This window comes from Gaeumannomyces tritici (genome assembly GCF_000145635.1).
Source record: "Gaeumannomyces tritici R3-111a-1 unplaced genomic scaffold supercont2.6, whole genome shotgun sequence".
NCBI classification, from domain to species: Eukaryota; Fungi; Ascomycota; class Sordariomycetes; order Magnaporthales; family Magnaporthaceae; genus Gaeumannomyces; species Gaeumannomyces tritici.
In genome coordinates, this window is record NW_008804550.1 from 785523 (window position 1) to 810759 (window position 25237).

General features: G+C 57.3%; 11 protein-coding genes and 1 non-coding gene across 12 annotated transcripts; 7 read left to right on the forward strand and 5 right to left on the reverse strand.

Annotated features, from left to right (window-relative positions):
• The first annotated feature begins 388 nt into the window (after positions 1–388).
• GGTG_10631 (hypothetical protein) lies at positions 389–2694 on the forward strand. The gene is made up of 4 exons (XM_009228505.1): positions 389–806; positions 890–1252; positions 1327–2121; positions 2224–2694. The coding sequence occupies exons 1-4, from the start codon at positions 504–506 to the stop codon at positions 2323–2325; spliced, it is 1563 nt and encodes a 520-aa protein (XP_009226769.1). The 5' UTR covers positions 389–503; the 3' UTR covers positions 2326–2694.
• A 455-nt stretch (positions 2695–3149) lies between these two features.
• On the forward strand, positions 3150–3938 carry GGTG_10632 (hypothetical protein; the record flags this gene model as incomplete). The annotated part of the gene is made up of 2 exons (XM_009228506.1): positions 3150–3621; positions 3703–3938. 2 exons carry the CDS (start codon positions 3150–3152, stop codon positions 3936–3938), a joined length of 708 nt encoding a protein of 235 aa, XP_009226770.1.
• Positions 3939–3990: 52 nt separating this feature from the next.
• Positions 3991–4858, reverse strand: GGTG_10633 (hypothetical protein; the record flags this gene model as incomplete). The annotated part of the gene is made up of 2 exons (XM_009228507.1): positions 3991–4323; positions 4472–4858. 2 exons carry the CDS (start codon positions 4856–4858, stop codon positions 3991–3993), a joined length of 720 nt encoding a protein of 239 aa, XP_009226771.1.
• Positions 4859–4990: 132 nt separating this feature from the next.
• Positions 4991–5302, forward strand: GGTG_10634 (hypothetical protein; the record flags this gene model as incomplete). The annotated part of the gene is made up of 1 exon (XM_009228508.1): positions 4991–5302. The coding sequence occupies one exon, from the start codon at positions 4991–4993 to the stop codon at positions 5300–5302; it is 312 nt and encodes a 103-aa protein (XP_009226772.1).
• A 346-nt stretch (positions 5303–5648) lies between these two features.
• Positions 5649–8658, reverse strand: GGTG_10635 (hypothetical protein). Its single transcript, XM_009228509.1, has 2 exons — positions 6687–8658; positions 5649–6600 (listed from the first exon to the last, which is right to left on the reverse strand). The coding sequence occupies exons 1-2, from the start codon at positions 8539–8541 to the stop codon at positions 5894–5896; spliced, it is 2562 nt and encodes an 853-aa protein (XP_009226773.1). The 5' UTR covers positions 8542–8658; the 3' UTR covers positions 5649–5893.
• A 1090-nt stretch (positions 8659–9748) lies between these two features.
• GGTG_10636 (hypothetical protein) lies at positions 9749–10032 on the reverse strand (the record flags this gene model as incomplete). Its single annotated transcript, XM_009228510.1, has 1 exon — positions 9749–10032. The coding sequence occupies one exon, from the start codon at positions 10030–10032 to the stop codon at positions 9790–9792; it is 243 nt and encodes an 80-aa protein (XP_009226774.1). The 3' UTR covers positions 9749–9789.
• A 1587-nt stretch (positions 10033–11619) lies between these two features.
• Positions 11620–12486, reverse strand: GGTG_10637 (hypothetical protein; the record flags this gene model as incomplete). The annotated part of the gene is made up of 1 exon (XM_009228511.1): positions 11620–12486. One exon carries the CDS (start codon positions 12484–12486, stop codon positions 11620–11622), a length of 867 nt encoding a protein of 288 aa, XP_009226775.1.
• Positions 12487–13613: 1127 nt separating this feature from the next.
• On the forward strand, positions 13614–14426 carry GGTG_10638 (hypothetical protein; the record flags this gene model as incomplete). The annotated part of the gene is made up of 1 exon (XM_009228512.1): positions 13614–14426. The coding sequence occupies one exon, from the start codon at positions 13614–13616 to the stop codon at positions 14424–14426; it is 813 nt and encodes a 270-aa protein (XP_009226776.1).
• A 400-nt stretch (positions 14427–14826) lies between these two features.
• GGTG_10639 (hypothetical protein) lies at positions 14827–16677 on the reverse strand (the record flags this gene model as incomplete). Its single annotated transcript, XM_009228513.1, has 6 exons — positions 15979–16677; positions 15777–15897; positions 15634–15698; positions 15535–15565; positions 15239–15479; positions 14827–14907 (listed from the first exon to the last, which is right to left on the reverse strand). The coding sequence occupies exons 1-6, from the start codon at positions 16586–16588 to the stop codon at positions 14827–14829; spliced, it is 1149 nt and encodes a 382-aa protein (XP_009226777.1). The 5' UTR covers positions 16589–16677.
• Positions 16678–20460: 3783 nt separating this feature from the next.
• Positions 20461–21347, forward strand: GGTG_10640 (hypothetical protein). The gene is made up of 3 exons (XM_009228514.1): positions 20461–20654; positions 20739–20830; positions 20894–21347. The coding sequence occupies exons 1-3, from the start codon at positions 20531–20533 to the stop codon at positions 21032–21034; spliced, it is 357 nt and encodes a 118-aa protein (XP_009226778.1). The 5' UTR covers positions 20461–20530; the 3' UTR covers positions 21035–21347.
• A 1037-nt stretch (positions 21348–22384) lies between these two features.
• On the forward strand, positions 22385–24208 carry GGTG_10641 (hypothetical protein; the record flags this gene model as incomplete). Its single annotated transcript, XM_009228515.1, has 4 exons — positions 22385–22422; positions 22919–23148; positions 23271–23940; positions 24019–24208. 4 exons carry the CDS (start codon positions 22385–22387, stop codon positions 24206–24208), a joined length of 1128 nt encoding a protein of 375 aa, XP_009226779.1.
• A 787-nt stretch (positions 24209–24995) lies between these two features.
• On the forward strand, positions 24996–25076 carry GGTG_20211. Its single transcript has one exon. It is a non-coding gene; the product is annotated as a tRNA-Ser (tRNA).
• Positions 25077–25237: the final 161 nt, after the last annotated feature.

The window sequence follows — 25237 nt, forward strand, 5'->3', positions numbered from 1 at the left end:
GCCGTAGTAACTTGGAGGGGATGTCATGAGACTTCAAGAATTTCTCGTCCTTTGAAAGCTTTTCTCGATTTCTCTCCTTCTTTCACCAACTTCAATAATGGCAGTGACTTCATGCCAGCACGTGACCCCCCTTTTGCCACCCCTGTAATCTCCAGTTTTAGGGTTTGTGATCCCTGGGACCTGTGCATAGTGTGATGGGCTCCGCTATCGTGCGTGAATCCATGCAAGCAGTGTGCGGGGGTGATGATCCGCTATCATGACCCCCCGAACGTGGCACGGGTTGTCCCCCCAGGCTTCCGTTAGCAGGCCTCTTCGCCGCGGTGCGGAGGCCAGGGTATGCCCTGGTCCCTTCCTGCCCCCTTTCTTTTTTCCCCTCCCCCTTGCCTCTCTTCTTCTCCCCTTCACCTGTAGAGATCGGCCAGCCCGTGCGAGACATGGCCTAGACAAGGCAGCGCATCTCCTCTGCCATCGCCACGTGGGAAAAGCAAGTGCTGGCCGCTACCATGGGTGTGGTGTCTCTCATCCCCAGCCTCCAGCTTGGGGCTGTATTGCTGGCTGGAATAGCCATCATCGGCGTCTTCCACACGCTGTGCCTCTCCCGGCTTCACCGCTTCCCCGGCCCGGTGGCGGCAAAGTTCACCAATGCCTACCGTGCCTTCCGGACCTGGATGGGCCGAATCGACCTCGAGCATCATGCATGGCACAGGACGTACGGCTCGGCCGTGCGAATCGGCCCAAACACCGTCATGCTGAATGATCCCGAAATGATCAGGGTTGTGTTCACGACGAAGGACATCTGGCAAAAGGTTTGAGAGGGAGCCAGCAAGTAACTCGTGATAGCGTGGGTGGTTGAGGAGGGTGTGGGCTGACAAGACATAAAAAAAAACAGTCGGAGATGTACAGGCCCAATGAAGCCCTTGTGGACGGAAAGAGGATCCCAAACATGTTCAACACGACGGACGAGGCCTACCACACCGCCGCCAACAAGCCCGTGAAGCCCCTGTACAGCCTCTCGAGGGTCCAGGAGGTCGAGCCTCTGGTGGACGAGTCGCTTGAGTACCTGATGAAGAAGTTCGACGCGCAGTACACCGACAAGGGCGTCGTCTGCATGTGGGATGACTGGATGGCCTGGTGGGCCTGGGACACCATGGTCAACATCACCTACGGTGAGCACATGGGCTTCATGGACAAGCAGGGCGACATTGCCAACTTCATCCACGCCTCTACCGTGGGGCAGTACTACTACTCCGCGGTGAGATCTCGAGCCCCAAGCCCTCGCTTCTGCGGGGATCATACTAACCAGCATCACCTGCCGCGTGGCGGCAGATCTCCCAAATCCCCTGGCTCGACGACTGGCTGGACAAGAACCCCATCGTGCGCATCGGCCCGCCGCAGGTCTCCACCGGCATCGGCGTGACCTACATGAAGCTCGTTGAGTACATGCAGAAGAAGGCCGCCGCCAAGGCCAGCCCCGACGGCGGCAGCGGCAGCGGCCGCGCCGAGACCTACGTGGACAAGTTCCTCCGGCTCAAGGAGACCCACCCGGACATCGTCGACGACAACCACGTCTTCCAGTACTCGCTCTTCAACATGCTCGCCGGCGGCGACTCGACCGCCTCCCTGCTCCGCGCCGCCGTCTACCACCTGGCCAAGAACCCGGCCTGCTACGCGCTCCTGCAGGCCGAGCTGGACGCCGCCGCCCTCCCGTCCCTGCCGGCCCGGTTCAGGGACGTGTCGGGCCTGACGTACCTGACCGCCGTCGTGCGCGAGACGATGCGCGTCAACCCGGGCGTGTCGCAGACCATCGAGCGCATCGTGCCCCGCGAGGGGCTCACCCTGCCCGACGGTCGCTTCGTCCCCGCCGGCGCGCGCGCGGCCATGGACCCGTCCGTCATAATGAAGAACGAGCCCATATTCGGCCCCGAGGACGTCATGGGGTTCCACCCGGAGCGGTGGCTGCGCCGCGCCGGCGAGTCCGACGACGGCTTCGACGCGCGCAGCCGCAAGATGGTCAGCACGCTCGACTTCATCTTCGGCCACGGCAAGCGCATGTGCACCGGGAGGCACCTGGCCTGGATGGAGATCTATAAGTTCTTGGCGACCATGTACAGCGTTTACGACGTGAGTTTGCCACCCCAACTATCACGTTTTTGCGATGGAATCTTGCTGGCTGGTGATTGGTGGCTAACACGGTACGCATTTTACCTACACCCCCGCTGTTAGATTAAGCTCAAGGATGCTCAGCATGAGTGGAAGTACCGTGCTGCGTGGTTTGTTTTCCAGACCGATATGCCTATGCTCATTACCCGCCGCAAGAGCACCTAAGGGCAGCTCCGCTTCGGTGTTTATCCTCGCGCCGCTGTAAAACCTCGGTAGTGCCACGCGAGCATTGCTGACAGAATCCTGCCGAATGCCTTGTCAGAGGAAGCCAGGCGCCATGTACATGGCCTTTTACAGCCTTGTGGGAAGCTGGGATCGCAAAGCCGGAAGCTTCGTGAAGGTGCCAGCAATTTCCTACCGACGTCGATGGCTGAAAGCATGATGGATTGCCGCATAGGAGGTAAAAGTCCGCAATGGGGAAACAGCTTTAACTGTCGAGTAGATTCGAGAATAAATGGAAAGAAACTTCAAGGGTAAGCAATATCCCACGACCTCCGCGACTACTTGCCTGCTATCGTGCCTGGTTTCGTGTATGGTGGGTTCCTCATCTCATAGCCCCCGTACGGCGCGTTAGGACCTAACAGTTAGGCCCTCGTGCATACTAGGTAGCTGGTGATTTCTAGCTGTTCCGTGTCTGGAATTTGTGATTTCCTTTCAAGTGTGATACGTATGGGCTGTGTCACTCTGTGCGACTTTTGTCTGCCGAATATAGGCCGCCGATCCGGCACCCCCCCATCGAATGGGGGGTTGTCGGGCAAGCTGATAACAGGCCTGGGGAACACCCCCGAACGGGCTGACGGTAAGCCGGTTCGGCCTGACTCACCACGCCTCCGCACATAACGACCCCACCTTAAGCGAACTGGTATGTATAAAGAGGCCCAGCGTGCTTGAATTCACCTGTCGGAGTAAGGTATCGAGAAGGCATCCGATTAGAATCCTGCCTGCGGGCTATTTGCTCTTCAGCCATCAGCCCAGCAGACGTCGGAGCGATGCCGCTCAAGTACACCGTCCGGCGCGGGGTCCCCGAGGACCTCCCCGCCCTGTGGCCCATCGCCGAGGCCGCCTTCGAGTCCGACACCGAAGCCTACTGGACGCGTCTCTGGCGCGACGCGGCCAGCGCCGAGGAGCTCGCCGCCGCCGCGGGCCCCTGGTGGACCGCCTGGCAGCGGCGGGAGATGGCGACGCCGGGCAAGCACTTCTGGGTCGCAACGGCGGCGGCGCGCGAGGACGACGCCAGAGATCGGGGAGAGGAGGAGATCGTTGCCTTTGTCAGCTGGCAGCAGCCGCTGAGCGAGGTCGACCCAAACGCGGGCAAGACGGACGCGGAAAAGGCCGCGGAAAAGGCCGCGGCCGCGGCCGAGTGGCCTCCGTGCATGGACCCGTCCATCCTCGACGTGCGCCGCGCGAAGCACGCCGAGGTCATGCGCCGGGAGCTCGGGGAGTCGTGGAGGGACATGTGGGGTATGTCGCCACGAGACGGGGCTTCGCCCACCGCCTCGGACATCATGGTTGAAGCTGACGCTGCCCACAATCCTTCGACAGTTACGCAAATCATGGCGGTCCACCCGAGCCACCAGCGCAAGGGGCTCGCGACGATGCTCATGCGTCGGGTAATGGACAAGGTCGAGGAGAGCGGCGCCGGGGCCATTTTGGTGGCCACGCCGGAAGGCAGGAAGACCTACAACAAGCTGGGCTTTAAAGACGTGTGCGGCTACAGCCTCCCTTTTGACAAGTATGATGTCTGGCTAATGCAATGGAAGGGGAGTCGGGAGCCGTGACGAAGCACCCAGCAGATATTAAATGCGAGTCCGCCAAGCTCTATCGTGCGAATTAATTAGCCTGCTTATGGGCAACGCCGACAGCAAAGCCCCCATCTCGGACTGGGAGCCGACATTGTGGCTCCGAAGGATACGGCCTCGGGGGGCGGGATTTCAGCTGCTGCCAGTGCACGGAGCCGAAGTCACGGCTCATCATGCCCATTTCCGGACACGCAGTCGCCTCTTCGCAGTCCATGACGACCCTGTTGCCCCTCACGAGCATCTGCTTGGCGTAGCTCTCGATTGCCTTGTCAACATTGGCGTCTCTGTGGGGGACTGGATTTTCATCCCTCTGGTAGCTCCACGATGCGCAGCGGCTGCAGCGACTGGAGCACGACGTGGGACGCTAGCGCCTTCCGTGTAATCTGGGGAGCAGCGGTTGATTTTTTCACTTCCCTCCATCGAGCGCCCAAGCAGCATCTTGTGTAACGCTATAGGTACGCCTCGTTCGGCCGTGGCATTATCCAATAATAGCCACCACCTCAACCGCCCACCTTTGCGGGCGATGCTTGCAGTCGTCGCGGGGATTGCTCCTGGGACCGGGGGTACATTGGCCGAGCCGGAGCCGTCGCTTTACGCCGGTCTCCCTGGCTCCCGGGCTGCATGCCCAGCCGCCCTGATGGCACGTCGGCTGATCGCTCGTGCTGTGGTTCCACCCGCGGATCCGCCTGCGCCGTCGTATCTGGGCAGAACACGTGCGGCTTTGCCCTTTCCGTCTGGCGCGCCCGTGTTATAAGCAGCTGGACGGAGGTCGCCACACGATCCCTCCCACGTCGGCGCAAGAGGAATCGCTCTGCCTCGTGCCGGCTCGGCACGGGCCATTTGTGTTCCGCCCTAGGATCACGTGTCCACCTTGGGCCCAGATGCCTCCCGCACCCCATCAGCTTTGCTCTGTTAATTGGGTACTCATCAATCCGCGCTGCACTGCAGTCGGCCGCATGTGTTGGTGGGGCAAGTGTGATTAATACAGCAACAATCTTCCTCGTGCAACTTTGACTCTTTCAACTCCAACGATGTCTCTGTACCCTTCTAGGAGGATTCGACCGTCTCGGTACCATTTCGTTATCCACGACCTCGTCAGCGGGACTATCGAAGACCTAAGCACACCTGGCGCCACGCTCGAGGTGCAGGGGAGGGTCGCCAAAACCGAGAGTGCGGCAGATGCAGGCTATATCTCGGTTACTGTTGAAAAGTTCACCAAGGCAGAGTCAATCACAAACGCCGGCCAAGTACCAGAGATGCAAGCTTGGCCCAGAGAGGCAAATCCGGTTTGGATTAAGAAGGAGGACCTCCGGTACCACCGGGAGAGCCGGTGGCAAGAGTAGGTGAAAGATGGCGTTTTGGAGCGAAACTGTGGTGCCATTCTGCTTTGTGTTTTTTTTAACAATGCTAACAACGTGTGCAGAGCTTAACGCGGGGCAGGAAGAGGAATTTAAGGGGGGTTAAAGCAGAAGTCGCGAGTTGGCATGATGGAAATGTGAGGTCCGCTAAGAGTCGTAATGCCAAGGCGGAATTACGGAATTCTAATAGCCCTGTGACTTTTTTAGTGATTTCGACCGAAGATATATCTAGCGCTGCTCATGAAGCCCATGATTAGTAGCTTCGCTTGTTGCCGTTCAGGTTATGAAAAGTCTTCTTCCAACCAAGCGCCCCGTATCTGCATAAAGTGTCGTTCGTGTTGGATCCTGGCATGTGCATATGCCGATGCGGAGCGCTAGACCGAGGACGTAATAGAACGGTTTAACCTACTCCTCCGCGGGGGTTTAGCAATTAGGTTTGCTCTAGGATGCACAGATAAAACCGGTTCTGCCTCGAGAATAACATACAGATATTAACCCCAACTGTGTTTTCATTACTGATAATAATGTTTGAATCCCAATCAAGAGTACCAAGCTCATACCAGTGCAATCCTGCTTTTACACCAGAGCAATTGTAGTGCCGGTGGAGGTGAACCCCGGAGATCCAAATGCGAATCGAAATTTAGCTCCTGTAACAAGATGCTTGATAGTCCTCGGCCTCTCCTTTCGTTCAAAAGTTTGTAAAGGCATCTCTGAGATTGCAAGCGCTACCCCTCTCCGCCTATAGTAGGACTGGGACGGGAAATCATCGTTGGCCATAACTTGAGGCTCCGTTGCCGGCTCAATGGCGAGGGAAAGTTGGATGCGGTAGAGAAACCCAAAGCTGGTCAGGACGCAGGTGCCAACTGAGGCGAGGCAGAGACTTTTAGGGACCGTGGTTGCATCGTCAAGAATGACAAACTCGCTGAACTCATCGGGGCCCACGACTGCGTGACGAGCGATCCCGTACAGCCAAGTTAGCCCGTCTTTATGCGGCGAGAATATCCAGTCGAAGCGCTTGATGAAGACGTCGCTGGCATCCTCAAGTGACATCTGCTGTGCGCAAATGGCCACTTTTCGAATTCTGGTGAAGAAGGTGAGAACGGACTGGTGATGGCTCTGAATGTCACCCCGTTTATGCACACAAACATTGTCCAGGTGGCTTCGGAAGTATCCTCGAGCCACAAAAGGCATTACTGGACCTTCCCAGTGCGCCCAGCTCCAGCTAGAAGCCGGGGGCGGATCTAGCGGTCTTCGTGATCCCGCTGTCAACCGTTGGTGGAAAGCTGCGGTTGAGCGTAAGTATAAGAGTGATATTAGTGACGCGGTACGTTGCTTGCGCATTCAGGATCGAATAGACTCCCGAACATACCTCCTTGTGTCCTGTCTACCGCAGACGGGACAGCGAGCACGTATATGAAATCCGGCATATGCTCGAAGTCCCCAACCCAATGCGGTCTTTCAGGCTCACTTTCCTGGTTTGCCCGAGGCATCCACAGAAGGGATCGTGGAAGCGTCTCCACGCAGAGTCCCGCTACGTATCTGATCCCGAAGACCTCTTCGGCCTCCTGGATAATGGCAGCCAAGGCTGGTAGGCGATCGGCCGGATACGTTATTTTCGTTCGGGTGTAGCGCGCCATTACCTTTCCCCACCACTGCTCGGCGGCATCTATGTCGGGGACATCACCACTGTCGGGGTCCCGCAGCGTCTGCCAGTCAAGCTCAATGCTGTCCTGGAATAGCTTGTAGGACGGGAACATTTGGCTTTTGACGCATCTCCTGCACTCCCAGTGCGTTTGGCTGGCGCCAAAGTGTACGATCCTGCGTGAGAAAAAACGCTCTTGGAGTACCCATGCACGATCTTTCCAGCTGGAATTTTTCAGCTCCTTCACCAGGCTACCGCTCCAAGGGGACCAGGAATCATCGCCTGGGGCCAGAAGCATGGGCCCGAGATAACGCCCCGAAAGAACACACGGGACTTGAACTTCGTGGTTGTACAGAGATTGCGATTCTCTTGTCGCTCGAGGTCGGGGGAGAAAGCACCCTTCAGAACCGCCCGCGGCAGACGTAGCAGCGATGGTCAGAACGGCATTGGCATAGATGTATCCCATCAAAACCGTGTGCTTTCTCCAATCCTCCATGCTATCCTGCATAATGCAGATCGAGTCGACCCATAGATGGCGATATCCAATCCTATATGTTATCTCGATCGCCTCTCGTATCGTTTTTGGAAGTTGTAGCGTCGGAAGGCTGTCCTGAAAGGAGTGGTAGTTGTTTGAAGTCGTTGCAAGGACTTTTTGAACACCCCAGCAATAGCTCAAGGCCAGATAAGGCACATCGAGCTCGCTCGCTTCGACAAGACGGGCCACGGTGCCATTAGCCGAAATCTCGATCAACCGTGGTGGCGACTTGAAATGCTTGACAGAGCCAAAGACGAATTTGTCGCAGTCGTGGTGATCTTGGAGACACAATCGCAGCCAGTCGCGGATCGTGCTCATCGTCTCGTCCGCATACGGAGACGCCAGAGCACGTCCAGGCACAACATTCGCTAGGTCCTCAGGTGGGACACTATTGTTCTCATTTGTTGCTTGAGCCTCCTCATCCAACCCACCGAGCTCACGTGAGGGTGCTATCCGGGGTTCTCTTTCGCGTAGGTAAACCCACAACCAGCCGTCCGATCTAGGCGCATCACTACCGGCTGATCTAGGGTCATTGGCGGCTCCGTGTGGCAGAACGAAGACATTCAACCGGCACAACGGGCCCGGTTCTATCGACTCGCGCGTAGCCCGGTCCGGATCGGCGGGTATCACCACTCCTGACCCTCCAGGGCCGTAGATGTCTCTGTGAGCTCGGAGGTAGACTTCCGCATGGCCCAAATCACCCTCTTCGGCTGCATCACGCATAGTAGTGGAAAGGGAACGCCAGATTGTGAGGCAGAGGTCGCAGGCATCCTTGCTCGAGCGGACCCAGCCAAGCCCGCCCCCGATACGTACGCCAGCGCTGGATGTTGGTGTGCGACTATGGCGTGGGAGGTACCCTAGATTTTCGAGGTCGAGCTGCTCGCACGTGTTGCAGAGCCTGAAGGCGACCTCTGCTTCGCGCCATGGGGGTGAGAAGGCATTGTGGTTGGGATGGATAATGTGGATGTCGGGGTGGTGCCAGAGCCTCACCGTGCGAGGCCGGGAAGGCGGTGCTTCATGTATTGGCAGGCGCTGGTTGTGAGCCATGCTCGCCAGTATCGGTTGTGCGAACTGCTGCACCGAGCCAGGTACCGGCGTCCTGGGGCAAAAAGGAAAGGTTTGGTGGTGTTGAGCCTGGAAAAATGGAAGGAATTTTGAAGGGCAAGTTTCAGCAATTGCCGCAGCCCAAATCTGTGCAACGAATGCTTGATATCGTCCCCGCCTAACCCCGCTACCAGAACCAGCCAATAAGCCCCAAGCGGGGTTAGGATGCAACTTCCATGGCGCGCCACAGCTTCGACGCTCGGCTCACGTGGCTGCCTGGCCTTCACTTGACAGGCAAGCGAAGCCACCCCCGAAAGCACCTCTTGATGTGGAACCCAGGTATTTGTGAGGAGCAGAATCTCACAGGAACGCTAAGAAATTAACAAGGGCACCAGGGTGTGTAAAACACGAATGACTACCTAGGTTCTACCAGATAGGTCTTATGATATAGTGACTGATACTACTATAACATATGGAGATCCCGCCAACAGCCAACCACAAAGCGCCCGCTAAAGTTCAACAAACATCGTCAGAAGGCGTGCTGTCGACAAAATCACCATCTAAGTACTTTAGAACTAGTCAGCCCTATCCTCCTTTTTCCGGAGCCATGTCTGCAGCTGCTCCATCCACTTGTAGTCCGCGTCCTGTACCTGTATGAACATGTCCGCATGATGCCGGTCGAGGTACGGCTAGAGCCCAAGCCACCATCCCCAACCCATGCTGTCATTACATATATTATATATGTACCAAAACCGGGACGCAAATTAGTTAGAAAAGCAAAAAAGCAAAAAAATCAAAAAAAGCAAAAAAAGCAGAAATGATAAACAGCATATGCCGGGGATGCGATGAACCAAGGCGCGAAAAGAAATGCAAAGAAAAAAAGTGGACAAGGCAAAAAGGGGAAGGAAAAAGAAAAAAAGAACAAACTGCGGGTTGGCAAAAACAAAAGCAGGAGGAAAACCGGAAAGAATAAGGGACGAAAACGGCAGCGAAAAAATAAAGGAGGCAAATGGGGCGAAGAACAAAACGCCAAAAAAGACAAAAGCAAGAAACAGAAAAACAACGCTCAAACCCCAACTCCCGCTGCAGAGGCAGCATGAATGCAGAAAAAAGGAGAATGGATTTGGTCGGCGTGAGGCCCAGCTGAGGCGTGAACCTCGTAGGTCTCGAGATGCCGGCGAAGCAGCTCGTCCTCTTATGCTCGGAACATCAGGCCGCGGAGGGTGTTGCCCTCGCTGTGGCGGCAGGTTTCTAGATCTGCTGGGGCTCGTCGCGGGCAAAGACACGGCCGCGGTCCTTCTCGGCTTGGACCACCAGGGCGGCGGCCTGCTTGCCCTTGGTGAAGTTCGGCGCGAGGATCGGCTTGCCGGTATCGAGGATGCTGGGGTCGCGTTGCTGAAGCTCTGATCCAGTCGATACGACGGGCGCTGCGGCGGCCTGGAGGGTGAGGAGGGCGAGGAGCCCTTGGCTGATGATGCTAATGGAGAAACGCATGATGGTGGGTGTGATGTGATGGTGGTGGCGGTGATTATGAGGAGGAGGATGAAGGCGAGAGTGACGTGAGGGATAGGACGAGATGGAGCCCATCGATAGGGTCGGATGATGGAGATATATACAGCTGGTGCTCTATCCTCTTGCCGGCGTGGTCCATGGGGACGCCACAAACGTCGATTCCCCCTTTTGGCAGCCGCCTGCTTGGCTCGCCACCACCCGCCCGGCAGTCCAGGTCCCCAAATAGCAATGGCAGTGGGTCTCGCGCCTATTTTGAGATGTGTGGGGTAGCCGGCCGACCAGGCAGGGCCGTATTACCCGCATCTCCATTTGCCACAAACCCACTAGTGGAGCTGCGGGGAGCGGTACATTATTTTAGCAGGACTTTTTATGGTGGAAAATGTATCTGGGTGTGGCTTTTAAACTCAACACCGATAGCCGTTACAGTTGAATTGTGCTAGCTAAAGTGGTGTCGGGAGTCTGGATGACCTTCCATTCTAATTACACGTGTGCACGGTGTTGAACCGTGTTGGGGCTGTGCCCTAGGGGTGCATGGGGTCCTCGCCTTGAGACGCGCCAATAGCGCTTGGGCCGGGACCCTCATGGGTACGTAGCCTAATTAAGAAGGATCTACCGCACTAGTGTTTGTGATCCTGGGCCCGAGCGCCTCCCATGCAAGGCTGGGGAAACGAGTCGTAATCCTGGCTCAGATGATTTAGATTTCCTCAAAAAGAAAACAGTACCATGCGATCAGGCAAGCTAAGTTTGGCGAGGTCCGGGAAGATGGCTCGCAACACATCTTCAGCCCAACCGATGCCGTGTATTTTCTCTCCTTTGGGAACGCACCGATAGTGGACGGAGCAGTCGTGCGTCCCCAACCGCCCATCTCGCGCGATCGATGCCATCTACGCTACACGCCTGGCACATCCCTATTGACGCCGCCAAGCGCCTCGAGGGACTGGTCGCGGTTCCGGTCACCAATGGAAGACTCTCGCTCCTTCCCTTCCCCCCTTCCTCCCATCGTCGCGATATCCCCGCCTCAATGTGCGATACATTTACCTCTTTCGACATCACCACGGAGCCGCCTAGTCGAACAGAGTGTAGGAAAAGCACAACGCGCCAGCATTTTGGTGGAGAGATGGAAATCCACATCGTCGTCATGCCTGGATCAGGTTAAGGCTTTGCCGTGAAAGCACGTTCGGGTTGGATGGGGCGTGTGATGCCGCTGACCTGCAACACCCTTCTGGAAACTGTTAACCCGAGAGAAAAAAAAAACATGAAGCACCTGTAGAATAGCCTTGGTCGTCGCCGCAGCGCAAATCCGCGCATAGCATATTCACCTGCCCGCAGCCTGGCATCACGGCTAGCTATCATTCTACGCGTGAGATAAAATAGCTTGGATGTTGACGATAAAACCAACGACGCGCATTTCACCTTCGCTACAGAAGCCCATGGTTCCAGTGCTCGGGGCACCCAACGGCTTCGCTAGTGCTTTTCCATACGCCATCCTCCATTAGTCCTGCGAGCATAGCGGACAGAATGTCCGGTCCGACCCCAGAGAGATCCGGCCAAGACCACCCCCCACCGTCCTCACAACAGCATCTCGTAGCCCTCGGCCAGGTCCCAGTCCAGCTTGGGCGGCGGCGCGGGGCGGCGGGGCAGCACCATCAGGGCCGCCGACACGCACCCGAACGGCTCGATGCCGTCCTCCATCGGCCCCAGCTCGAGCGCGATGTTGCGGCCCCACGTCGGGTCCCAGGCCACGTCGTCGCGGGCCCGGGGAGGGTACTCGGCCTGCATCAGGTGAACCTTTTCTATCCGGTGGTGGCGGAACAGCTGCGGGTAGTCGGCCAGCATCATGTGCACCCGCGCCACGTGCGGCTGCGCCGACATGAACCAGAACGCCCGCCTCTCGAGCCCGTCGGCCGCGTCGTGGCGCAGCGTCAGCCGCTCCGTCCGGGGGCACGGCGCGCGGCCGTCGGCGCCCGGGAGCGCGTCAAAGACAAGGTCCATGGCCTCGGCTGTGTTCAGCATCAGGCGGCCGCCGGTCGTCTCGCGCGTGACCGCGAGCACCTCCTCCATCACCACGAGCCTGAGGGGCCTCCGCGGGTACTCGTTCTCGTTGCCGTGCGCATGTGCCCAGGTGAAGGCGAGCAGGTCCGACATCCGCAGGTCCGGGCACGACTCGGCGAACATGGTCGAGTTCATCGACTTGACCATGAGGTTCCCAGCGGCTGTGTCGTGCGTGGCCGTGAGGACGCCATACACAAAGTAGTATGTCGCCGACGTGACCCATTGCGACTCGGGCGTGAGATGGCGCGTCGTGGGCAGGTCCTGCAGGGGGTGCTGGCCGCCGCTCCATTTGATGACCCCCTGGCAGCTGGGAGGGAGCATGAAGAAGCCCACGGCTGGCAGGTCTGGGAAGGCCCTGGGATGGGTTGCGCGGTTAGATCTCATGTCCGTGGAGTGCGTAAGTATCTAGAGGTACATGGCGGCCGGCGGAGAAGGACTCGAGGTACCTGTCTTGGGCGTAGAGCGCAGCCTCTGTCCTCTGTACTATCTGTGCTCCATACTCCACCACCGCCGGATCGAAAGGGGGCGCTGGGGTCGGCGCCATCCCTCCTAAAAATACCCGAGAATGACAATTTGAAAATGTGTTTGTTCTGTCGGAGCTTCTGGACTTGGTGGCACAAACTGTCGAGCCGAGGAAATCCAAGAACGCTGCACATGTGAAGTAAAGGCAGGAGCGTATCCCTTAAATCGGTAGTTGCTCGTCACTCGTCGCTATCCACTGTGTTCTCCCAAGTGACGCATTGTCCAACCACCTCAGCGCCGTGTACAACCCGTCAGTTGCTTGTGTTCCTTGTCGTCAGTCATTTTCTAGGAGGATAGCGGTTTTTGACGGATATGTCGTGAACCACCGTCATCGCCATCTGACAGCCGGGAGAGCGTCTATATGGTTGAACCTCGCTGTTGAGAATATGCAGCAATAGCCCATCTACCAACAGCCATTCGTCGTACTCATCCAACACCCAAAGTGACAAAATCTCTTTCATCACGGCCGGTCACCTGCCACGACGTCGGCAACGCAATAAACCAAAGACGGACTGCGCCACAACAGCCTCAGATGGAGAGACAACAAGGAGCGGAAGATGTGTTGCTCCGATCGCCCTAGATCCGCTGGGTTAAATCCGAGGAGCACGATCCGGGCGCGGATACGGAACCATGGATCAGGGGAGCTGGGATGCTTGGCTAAATGGACAGATGCCGGCACAATGGGCATGGCTAGATTGTCTGCCCTGCTTTCGTGTCCAGCGACTCAACTCCAGCCCCTTGCCTCTCTTCCTTTCCAAAACGACAACTGCCGAGCCCGACCACTGCCGGACGTGCCCCGCACTCGAAGCCATCTAGATGGCGATATTGCGCTACAGCCAGTCGGCAATTTCCCACCATACTCCCCCCTGGAAGTGATCTAGACAAGTGTATTTAAGTCTCAATGCCGCTCGTCTCGGGAGCCACCTGGTCGACGGCCCCGCCAAGCACCGACAGACACGCAACCGTTCGACTCACCCCCTCCCAGCACTATGTTCTGCTGCACCACCCTCGCCATCCTGGCCGCTACTATCGCTGCTGTGCCGGCCACCGCCGCAGACTGCACGCGCGAGTACCTCCAGGCTGCGGCTGACGGCTACGTGGCGGCGCAGCGGGCCGGCGACGCCTCCCTGGCCACGGCGCTGTCGGCGACCGCGTCGGGATACACCGAGAACTTCAAGCGGCCCGTTGGGAAGCCCATCTTGTCCCGGCCGCTCGGCGTCGACTTCTCGCGCAGCATCCTCGACACGACCGCGTGCGCCACCTACACCGAGGTGGTGGTGACGGACCCGGCGCACCCCTACGTCATCGGGTCCCAGATCCACTGGGCGGTGGCGCCCAACAACAACAACAACAGCACGGCCGCGACACCGGTAAAGATCGAGACGCTGGTCACGGACGCGGGCGACTGGCTGTTCAACGCGACGGGCACGCTGCACTACTCGAGCCGCGAGAGCTGGGACCCCATCCCGGAGGCGCAGCGGGACACGCGCGACGCCATCCGGGCGGCGGGGGACGCGTACTGCGACCTGTTCAACGACAAGACGGTCAAGGTACCGTGGGGTATGCCGTGCCAGCGGCTCGAGGGCGGCGTCTACGTCGGCCGCGGGCTGCCGACCGACTCGTGCAACGTGGGGGTGCCCAGCGGCGTCGCCCTCACCAACAGGCGCTACGTCGTCGACGAGGTGCTGGGCACTGTCAGCATATTTTTGACCTTTGGCGGGTCGCCCGATAGCCACCAGTTCCGGCTCGAGAAGGGGAAGCTGCGGTTCGTCCACACAATCACGGTCACTGGGCGGGACTGAGAAGGGGGCCACGCGGGTGGTGGCGTGCATGTAAGCAGAACCGGTGGTGGTGGTGGTGGTGGTGGTGGTGGCGGTGGTGATGGTGGGGTGGGTCAAGACGAGAAGACGGTCAAGTTTTCCTTGGAACAAACACCGGCTAGAATCCAAAAAAAAAAGGGCCGTCTAGAGAGTCCCATGTGGTATTCTGCCTGCCACCGAGCTCATGCGTTTGAACTCCTTCCCCACCAAAGCATACCGTCACTCCTCGCAGCATCGCTACTGCTCCTTCGACCGCGGCCGCCCATAACCCTAGAGTCGTCGGGTAGCGAGTGGCCGCCATCGCCTTCGCTTCTCGACGACCCTGCGTCGTCGTAGCTCACGGTGACAATGTCGGTCCGCACGATCTGGCCCTTGGGGGGCCTCATTGTGGGAAGCACCATGCTTTCTGCCCTGTCCTCATTGTTTCCCAGTGTGTAGCCAGCCCTTGGACTGGTGTCCGCGCCTGCCTGGGCGGTTATGGTCAGCACTCTAGCTCCGCCCGACCCCTTGCTCTGGTGCTGGTGGAAGCCTGGGCCCAGTGCGACTGTCGTGCCTAGAGTCGTCATGGCCCTGCCGAGCTGAAGTATGCTCTCCTGGCTCGCCGACTTGTTGGAGGCCTTGGTAGCAAAGTCCGAATTGCGCATCTCTGGCGCCGTGTCGCTGCGTCTGACGAGTCGCTTCGGATTCTTGATCGCGGCCGCGTAGTAGTGGGCAGCAGTTGAGGGAGGTTGCCTGCGCTCGGGCGCAACGGTCACCGCAGCAGAGCGGACGCTACTGTTGCGTTTCGCGCGCACCGGACTAATGGCAAGCTCGTGGCCGTCGGCGGCCATTGGGGAGCCCGTGGTCCAAGACTGTCGGGCACCCGAGCGTCCCAGAGCGTAGCCCTTGTCGTCTCGATGCGCTTGGTAGCCGCCGCCATAGCCCGGTCGGCTTGGATCACTCGGGTCACCGAGAAACTGTCGGCCGAAAATCCGATCGATCAGGGGCCGGAGGACGGGGATACAAGTTGCCATTATAAGGGTGTTACTCTCGACGCTGCCTTGTGTGTTAGTGTCTCTGCGTCACCTGGCAAGGAGCTGGGCGGACTTACTTTGTCCAGGCCACAAGTTCTGCCGTGTCATCTATTATCACCAGGTCAGGGTCGGTGTCCAAACGTCAGTCATGGACGGTATGCCGAACGTAGTCTTACAGGTATAATCTTTGCTTCCCAGCGCTGGCAGGAAGGTGCACTTGTAGATGGCAACAATGGAGGCGCTATTGTACAAAAAGCAACGGAATTGTTCAGCAAACTCGTGGGGGTCGAGAGCAAAAGTTGATGACACGCTAACTCACAAGACGCCAAGGCCTAGCGCTATGCTTAGCGCTGCTTTCTTCCTCCAAGACAAGCTCTGAAGCCTGAACAGAACTATGGTTGGGTAGACGGCAAGGTACATGTCGACGAAAGCGGAGTAGGCTTCGGGACCCATCTGTCAGTGGTGCCACGCGAAAGCCACGCGGAAGCGGCGCGTGTTTTGCTCCCATAGGCCATGCTCACCTCCGGCAAAGTACGCGGTGTACAGGTTCACCCGGGGGTCCCAGCAGCTCTTGTCCTCCTTCTTGATGCTTTTGTCCCACAGGGCCGAGACGGGGTTGCACTGTGCAAACTCGACGACGATGTTCGTGCACAACACCACGAAGCAAGAACCGGCAAGGCCCCATAGGAACCTCCGGTGAATGCGGCTTGGGTTCATGAGATGCGTTAGGAGTGCCACAATGGCGAGCTTTGGGAAAGCAAACGACAGAAGGCTGGGTACGAAGCCGGTCATAACGAAGAAGATGGCGTCGTGGAGCTCCTGCTGCGTGAGCGCGCGCACGTGTCGGCCGGCACCCTTGAGGTTGGCAGCGACGGAGAAGCCGGCGGCGACCCAGGTGCAAGCCATGGAGACAATGATGAGCCAATCGTCGAGATGTGCCGCGCGCAGTACACGCGCCCGTGTGTACAGACGCGCGATAACGAAAAGCGTGGTGATGCATGTTAGGGACAGGATTGTGACGATGATGCCTGGCCCTTTGTCCTGGGCTGCAATATCCGGTGGAAGTGGCTCGTTATCGTCGATGTGGCCCACGTTTGCGGCGCGAACCAACAGGCGCAGTATGGAATCCATAATTGTGCAAGGGCCTCGGTGGATGCTGCTAGATTTTCGTCGATACCCAGGCGGTCGCGAGGCAAGTCGGCTGCAGCTAGTTACGCCTGCATCATACCCAGGCCGAGACTTCCAGGATCGTCCTGGCGCGGGGACGGGCGCTGGGAGGAAACATGATATATTCGGAAGAAGCCCGCACTCTGGCGCCCAGTCGGGCTTGTCCTCATGGTCCGGCATTCGAATCGGGTCTCGCAGGAATCTTGGCTGGGAAAAGGACGCGAGGCACAGTCCGGCCATTGGCCCCAGGATTTGGGCCTACTTGGCGGGAGGGTGTGGGTGCAATCAAGGCCGCTCCTCCTGCGATTGAGGTCTGATGACCGCAGCTAAATCTGAGGGGTTCACCCTGGAACAACCAAACGCAGTCCGGACTGTCGGCACGAGCTCCGTCGCAGAACGCACCGTATCGTCACCGTGTGCTTGGCTACCTACCACCTATCCAGCTGTCAAGAGAAGTCGTTTCGGTCTGCAACACCGGTGACTGAAGGAGAAGGTGCAAAGGGATTCGGTTCCCGGTGTTGGCAGCTTGCAACAATTACTGTCACTATTTGGGGTTTTCTAGTTCGAACTGCACTGTCACCCTCCTTTTTTCCCCCTGTCAGCACGGTGGGTTGCACTCTACCAGACCTGTTCCCTAGCTGCATGTCAACCTCCCTCTTCCTTTCCTGGTCATTGGCTGGCCGCCTTCCTCTTGCTCAAGATCGGCGCTGCGCATGGCAAAATGAGCCACGCCAAGCAGTCACAGGGAAAATGTGGGCACGAAGGAAACTCGAACCCTCAGGGACTCCCCCCGGGGGGCGCCCTGTTGCAGAAACGAGCGGTAACTACCAGTCCCGTGGTGTCGGGTGTGTGTGTGTGTGTGTGTGTGTGTTCCATCGAAATGTGCGTTTGCCTTGTCTTGGATGCCCTCCTTGTTGGCTCTCGAGCGAGCTTGGCCGTCTAGAAGGCGAGGGCCGGCGGAGAACGCTCTCGCTGCCCCGTGCCGTGCTTGGGTGGTCTTTAGCCGAGAGGGGCGGGCTGGAGGGTCGCGTGCATTCCAGAATTAGCCCGCTGCGGAAACGTCCGTGGCTCTGGGTGGTGTGCGCGCGTCCCTAAGACACCATGCATAGGGCCTTTCATGCAGCCGAACTGGGAGGCCACTGGATAAAGGATCGGCATCGCAGCGCACGGCCTAGACTTTCCTGTACTTATCTCCTCTCGGCACTTCTCGTCCCAGCGAACTGGGAGCATGGCGGGTGGTTGCTGGCAGGAGATTGAGTGTTGGCGGTTGTTGGTCCGAAGCTCCATCGTGAGCTCCTAGGTGCCATCTGTTTGTCTTGGCACGGTTTGTTCGCAGACATATTAGGCAGAATTCCAGCATAAAGGCGGTCGAGCAAGGGAGCGCGATGAGGTGCGTCGCGACCAACAGCAGGTCAGGCTGTTGCTTCGGAGAGATGGATGGCGCGAAGAAACAAACCAGATAGAAATGCTGGGATTCCAGTTTTGGCGGGGAAACACGCTCCGGCCAGACCGGCAAATCGAGGATGGCGCTGCCCCAGCTCAGCTCACGAACCACGCGGGGGATCGCCAAAAATTAACGGGTGGCAAGCGTGGGCCCGCCAGCGGAGCAATTACAGTCAATAGCCCAGAAGCACGCCCAACACGGCGCAGTTGCCCAGCCGCTCCTGATCTGGGCCTTCTCGACAACCTGCAACGATGAGCGAACTCGCGATTACCTGCAGATCCAGGTATGAAGCACAGCTGACTGGGGGTTCGCTGTGCCGCTATGCCACATCCCCGCCGCAATCGATCCCTGCGCCACAGTCCAGAGTCTGGAGTCCAGATCCTGTGCTAGAGGGCTCCAATCCGCTATCCTCAACCATCTGCGGCTGCAACCACCAGTAGCCGCGTTGGCGCCCAAGAAGGCGCTGCGTCCATCGAGCGTCCAGTCTTGGCTCAATCGATGCCAACAAAAGCGAAGGAAGGATTCCTTCTCACTGTCGGTCAATGCAACCGACGCCTCTTGCAGCCCTACCTCGCTTAAGCTCATGTAGGTACGCGACGGGCTAGATCCAGGCGGGCGGCCACTATGCCAGGTCCGTGGTACCGAAGCAGCCCATGGGAGTCTGTGCGCACACCCGTGTTGCACTTCCGCTCAGTTTTCCGGCCCGCGGGTAGTCCGCCATGCAGTGCATGTACTCTCGGGGCGCAGCAAGGCCCGCTGAGCCGAGCGGTCCTGAACTAGAGTGCGCCTTTGGCTCGCTCCTGCCCAGCAATGGCAACCGAAAAGAGAACAAAACGTGCATTCATGGACCAGCCTTGGACTTTAGGACCCAGCCCCGCCAAACACCATGTATGTTGCCGGGCATACCAGAGCGCCGGCTTGCCCAAATTCCTCTAGCCACTTGCTACCTTCAGGCTCGAAAAAAGCCAAGGTGCCTGCGGGGTGGTTACCAATGTTGCTCCACGTATGGGTATTCTACTTTGGGCATATGGTAGCAGCATAAAGCCAATCCTGCCAGGTTGCCTGGGTTCGTCACCGATATGTTCCCAAATCCTTCACCACCTCCATCCATGGTTCTTTTACCAAAAGCACAAGTTGAAGGGATGGGGCTGATGCGGGATGGATGTCGAGGCGGGGGGTATCGAACATGGGAACTAGGTTTACATGGCATATGCATTGCGTGCATCCACGGATGTCGTCATAGCAACGACTACTCTGATTTAGGTGGGAAGATATTCACCCACCCGGTGTGATTTTTTGTGCCCATTTCGAGACCAATTCACCTACCAGGTGACCGTCCTGTCTTTGTCATCAGACTCGGTCAGCCGGCCACCCTGGCAGTGGCAACAACGTGAGCGGGCCGTTGCTGAGTAACTGCATTGAACCCATCCGTACGAGTGCTCGCTTTCGGGCTTGGAAAAGTACCAAGGAACCGCCGCTATTGGTTGACGAGAAGAGGCTGTCACGCAAAGGTTTGGTAGCGAGGAAGAAAGACCGAACAGCATGTCAAACATGAAGAACTACTGACGTGAGAAATTCGTGTCATAATTACACATCCCGCGGCGGCATCCCACCTGCGAACAGATATTCCCCAAAGTAGAAGCTTGTACGCTGCATACATCAGAATGTACTTTGTCGTTTATCTGCTATAGGTTGCCTGTCTGCGAACCACGACCTTGGCGTTTCATCCTGGCGTTAGGTGACGGGGCAGAGACAGCCGGACCCAGGAAGGAAATAAACATCAACTACCCCGACCTGCTATAACGATCGCTCAATTCTCTGCTGCCTCGAGGAGGTCTCGTCTGATGGATGTGTTGAGTATTGGTCGCCGTCACTTCAATTACACCTTAAGGAATGAGGTTTTTTAAACCTCTATTCATTCTCTCCCAGTCCAAGGTCTTAAATATCTGCTTGCTGGTATTTGATATGTTTTCCAGTATTTGGTTTAATGCCTCCCCTTAATGCATCCGTCTTCCCATGTTATTTTCTGACCAAGCCCCATTCATCTTCACATGGTGATGTCGAACAAGTTTGCCCGTCACGCTATCACTTAAGCTAGCTCAGTTTTCAACTTCAATCATTTACGAGCCAGGATGGAAAGAGATCACCTGTCCTCTGGACGTCAACGCCACTGGCTTCTCAGCAGGCTTGCTTGCATCTTACAAAGTCATCGTCATGACGGTGGTGGTCAGCAACGCGGCGCAAGACTTTCATGCCAATTTCTATGATGCAAAATGCCCAAAAGTGGCAAGCTCGGGTGGCCAGGCTGCAACCTGCCTGGGCGACCTTTTCTTTATAAAAGCCCGATGGCCCAGCCGTTTATGAGCCTGCCAGTTTCCTCCGAGCCATAGCATTCAAAGCCCTATCATATCCACTCACAACCAAAACCCTGGAGCATCCCAATAATCCCAATATCAGCCACCATGGTCAAGATTGCTATCTTCGCTGCCGCTGCCGCCGCGCTGGCTGGTCAGGCCACCGCTCAGGTCGGCCCTGAGTGCACCCCGGCGCAGTTCTACTGCGGGTTCTCTCTCCTGCGGGGTCCTAGTATGTCACCTGTCCTCGTGATTCCCGTAAATCCTGCCCCGGATTTGTCCTCAATTGCAGCTACTAATCTTAACAACGAGCCAGACGAGAATCTCTGGAGGGGGCGGATCAACAAGGCTTTGCAGGAGCGTGGCCTCCCCACGGACGGAACCCACCAGTCCGACAGTCTCTTCTTTGTAAGTGTTCTGTATTATCTGCCGTGGTTCGGACATAACCAAGGAGGCTGATCTCGGTTGTAGTGCTCCACCCCTACCACCCTCGCGCTGGACGAGTTCTGCCCCGGCACCCCCACGATCCCGGGCCGCCGCTGCCAGCCCTCTATCAGCAACTTTTGCGGGAATGGAGTCACGCTGAACGACTGCTGCGGTGGCACGGCCTGAGCGCTTACAATGAGCGAGGTGTTTAATTCGAAGCAACATTCTCAAACCACCTCTCAGCTTCAACTGGTGCATCTGCACAGTTGGTTGGAGGTGTAAACGCCTTAGGAGTAACATGGTTCCATGTTTCTATTATGGGGAGAGGGGAGGGCCCGCGAGGTAAATGCGGGGGCATGCAAATGAGGACAGTTGTTTTTCACTCACTACCTTCCAGCACTGTCGATCCAACTGAGTCACTCCTTTATTCAATCTCCTGTCAATGAGGAACAAATTCATTTACACCAAACGTATCACTAGTATACTTTCCTAATAAAACCTTGATTTTTCCATAGTGAATGGGTGGCGTCCTACGGAAAAGCCAGCGGGTTGCCTCCTCTTATTGTGAAAAGGGTTTGCTCGAAGCTCCTTGTCCAGAGAGCGGTTGTTTAGTATAGGTTTCCTGCACACTCAAAATACTGATTAACGCTCCCTTTTGTTGTGAACTTTTACGCCCAACCTTGCGTCTAGCGCCGGGTGACCCCGATCGGAGCAGAATTGCGGTTGAGTTGCCTACTTTAACCATAATAACCCTTCGTCGCCCTGTGGAATCCCATCTGGTTATGGCGCACTAACTGACTGGGTGTTGCTGCGCGCGACGCCTGGAGATCTAACGAAAACCGTCCCATAATAGTGCCATTAGACCTTTGCCGCTTATGTGCACGTTCATCCCACCAGCCAGGCCCTGAGATTCCCGCTCGGACAGGCCAAGGCGGGGCGTACTGAGCGGTGCCAACCGCTGGTGCGGGGGCGCGGATGCTCGGCGCTGCAAGACCGTTGATCGTCAAGCCCCTTGCGGTGTGCTATTTCCCATCAGGTGTGCTTGTGGCTTACACTGCTCCTTCGTTTTCGACCCATATAGGCTTGCATCTTCAGTTTGATACACGGCTCCCCGCTATTGATCTAGATGGCGATCCCGTCCGGTTAGCACTATTAGCCTCCACTGGCTCGGACAGTTCCTGGGGTCGCCGCAGGACAAAATCACTTGAACCAACCAGCGGCGCATGTCCGTTACAATCTTCAGGTTTGACCCCAAAGCACCGCTCCAGGATGAGTGGCTCAGAAGTTTTTCTTAGCTGCAGGCATGTTGCCAAAGCAGATACACGATTTAAAAGTCGCCATACCCACCTATTTGTGAGAGAACTTCCTCCGTGCTTCATTCCTCCTACCTCTTGCCGGGTCACACATCACGTTTCCCATAAAACGTGGTAGGTTTTGCCGCATTAAGACCAGAATAAAACTTCATCATGATGTGCATAAAGGTCTCAGTGGACGCTAAATAACGGCATTCGTTCTAGAACCTAACACCCAACTTTTATGGCTAAGCCAGCAGTCCGAGCCAACATCAGGCTATTGTATGTGCTTGGGCTGGGGCAAGACCCCTGGATTTTCTCCACGGAGCAGTTTGGGCTAATAGCAACCCAGAGATCTTAGCCGCTGGTCAGCACCTGTAGCTAAAGCTTGCTTTGACAGGATCGATGCGCTAACGACGGGACCCCAACTGCTAGCTTTGCAGGCAAACGAGACCCTTGAATGCAGAACGAGGATAGAGAAAATACGAAGGGCTGCACGGATGCGATGGCCCGGGATGGTGATTATTGCTACCCATGAGTGGGAAAGGCGCATCCCATGGGATGTTGATTGCTTGCAAGGCGACTTTCTTTGGATATAAAAGCACACCTCGGCGCCATTCATCGACACAATCTTCTCTCCCCCTCATCAGCCCATCTTCCCTTCCTGGCATCTCTCGCTTGCTCAATCTCCTTCATCCCTCGTTCTCTTCTTTCGCTTCTGCTTAATTCCTTGACCTCTTCTTTCCTTCACCACGCACGTGAATCTCAAAGCCCTCAGCACCCCCGCGGTGGCAGCTCTCGCCGCCGCGGCTCCTCGTCCTGACTCAGGCCGGGACGTCGGAATCGCCTCTGAATCCGACCCTTCCCGCACCGCCGGCACCGACGCGGCCACCTCCACCGTGAACGCCCTTGACCACACGGCCATAGCGACTAGCGACGTGGCCGCCGCCGCCGCTACAGCCAAGACGCTGTCTCCGACTTCCAATGTGAAGGGCAAGGTCTTCGATCGTATCCTTTAGATATACCTCGAGATCACTAGCTTTGATGACGCAGTTGCGGACCGTGAGTGACGCGCTTGATGACCGAGACGCAGGAGATTGGTACTGAACCGTGTCCCCCCTTGTGTACAGCCAACTGCCAGGCCCTCATCAAGCAGGGCATCCCCCTAACCGAGAACTATGGAGTTGGAACGCCCAGCCAGCCCAACTACATCTCCCCGGCCAGCGGCGACATCTTTGGGCTGAACAGCGACAGCTTCGTGCTCGTCAACAAGAACGTCTCCACCATTGTGGATCTCCTGGAGGACAAGGGCATCAGCTGGGGTGACTGCAATGAGGGCCTCCCCTACTCGGACTTTGACGGCTTCGAGTACTCCAACCCCTCCGAGGGCAACTACGTCCGCAAGCACAACCTGCTGATGCGCTTCAACTCCGTCGCCGACGACGTCGACCGCGTCGCCAAGGTCAAGAACTTCACCCTTTTCAACGAGAACCTGCGGAACAAGCGTTTGCCCCAGTGGGGCTTCGTCACCCCCAACCTGTACAACAACGGCCACGACACCAACATTTCGGTCTCGTGCAACTTCACCCGCACCTTCGTGGAGCCGCTCCTGAAGAACGAGTACTTCAACAGCGGGAGCGGCGGCAAGGGCGAAACCCTCGTCTACATCACCTGGCAGGCCAACGGCCAGAACCCGCTAGCCCGCAACCACGTCGCCGGCATCCTGCTCGGCTCGGCCGTGCCCGAGGAGAAGCGCGGCACCAACGACACGGCCTTCTACAACCACTACAGCGAGCTCTCGTCCGTCTAGGCCAACTGGGACCTGCACACGCTCGGCCGCTGGGACGTGGGCGCTAACGTGTGGTCGCTGGTCGGCAGCCAGACGGACGACAAGATCCGCGCCTGGGACGACGCCATCGCGGGCGACTCGTTCCAGAACTACTACTGGAACCAGAGCTACGACAGCGTCTTCAGTAGCGCCACCAACACCAGCCACGTCTACGTCCGCCCCAACCTCGGCCTCGTCCACAACGGCCGCACCGTCCTGCCCTCCGTCGTCAGCACCTAGCAGTCCGCCGATGCCGCCTGTCGCCGCGTCCGCTCGCGCCAAAACTCCAGGCGCCCCGCTAGGTACGGAGATGAGGACCACGACGATGACCACGACGACGACCACAACGACGACCACGATGACAGCCCCTCGGATGACAACTGGCTACTACCGCGACATCATCGAGATCCCCGACGCGTTCCACCCGCCCAAAGGCTTCGAGGTCCCCATCGGTCTCGCGCCGGCGGAGCCCATCACTACTCCGATTACGGTGTACCCCTTCTAAGCGCGCTCATTGGCGCTCCACGGTCCTCCTTTTGGGGGATGCCTCCGTCTAGCCCCATCCCCAACGCTCGGGGCAAGGTCATTTGACAGTAAAAGTTCAGACTGTGGTTTGAGGAACCAGCAACGATACCTTTTGTCTTCGTGCCTGACAGCATTTGACCCTGTTTGGATGCTTGTATTATTCCCATTTGTTTTACACTTGTTTTCCACTCTGTATTATTGCCAATTTGTAGCACGAGCTGGCGCTTGGTACCCTTTCACGTCTTATGGACCTCGGGGCTTCAATTCTGCTTCCTTCAAGTTCGGGGATGATGGAAGAATTGTTTGTGCACCTGGGGGTGTATTTTTTGTATAGCATTAATCAAAGCCATAGAATTTCTGACTCGAAATGCCTACCAATGTCGCTGCACTTGTGATCATTATGTTTTCCGTTCACCGATCTACCCCATCACGAAGAGGTGGGGAGCTGCAGCTTCGCGACTCAAAGGGACCCAGACACCCCATCCCCACATCGCCTAGCATGGGCAACGTGCCTGAGTGGTTAAAGGGTATGACTAGAAATCATATGGGTTCGCCCTCACAGGTTCGAATCCTGTCGTTGTCGAGTAAAGCATACATTTTTGGCAGCATCACATGTGATTCGTAACATGTCACGGATCCGGAAAACAGTCTGGACCGCAAATTTTTTCCCCACCTAAACTCTACCTCTCCCAATACAATTGCACCAGCACCAAAGCCAAACAACATGCCCGCGCACCACTTTAC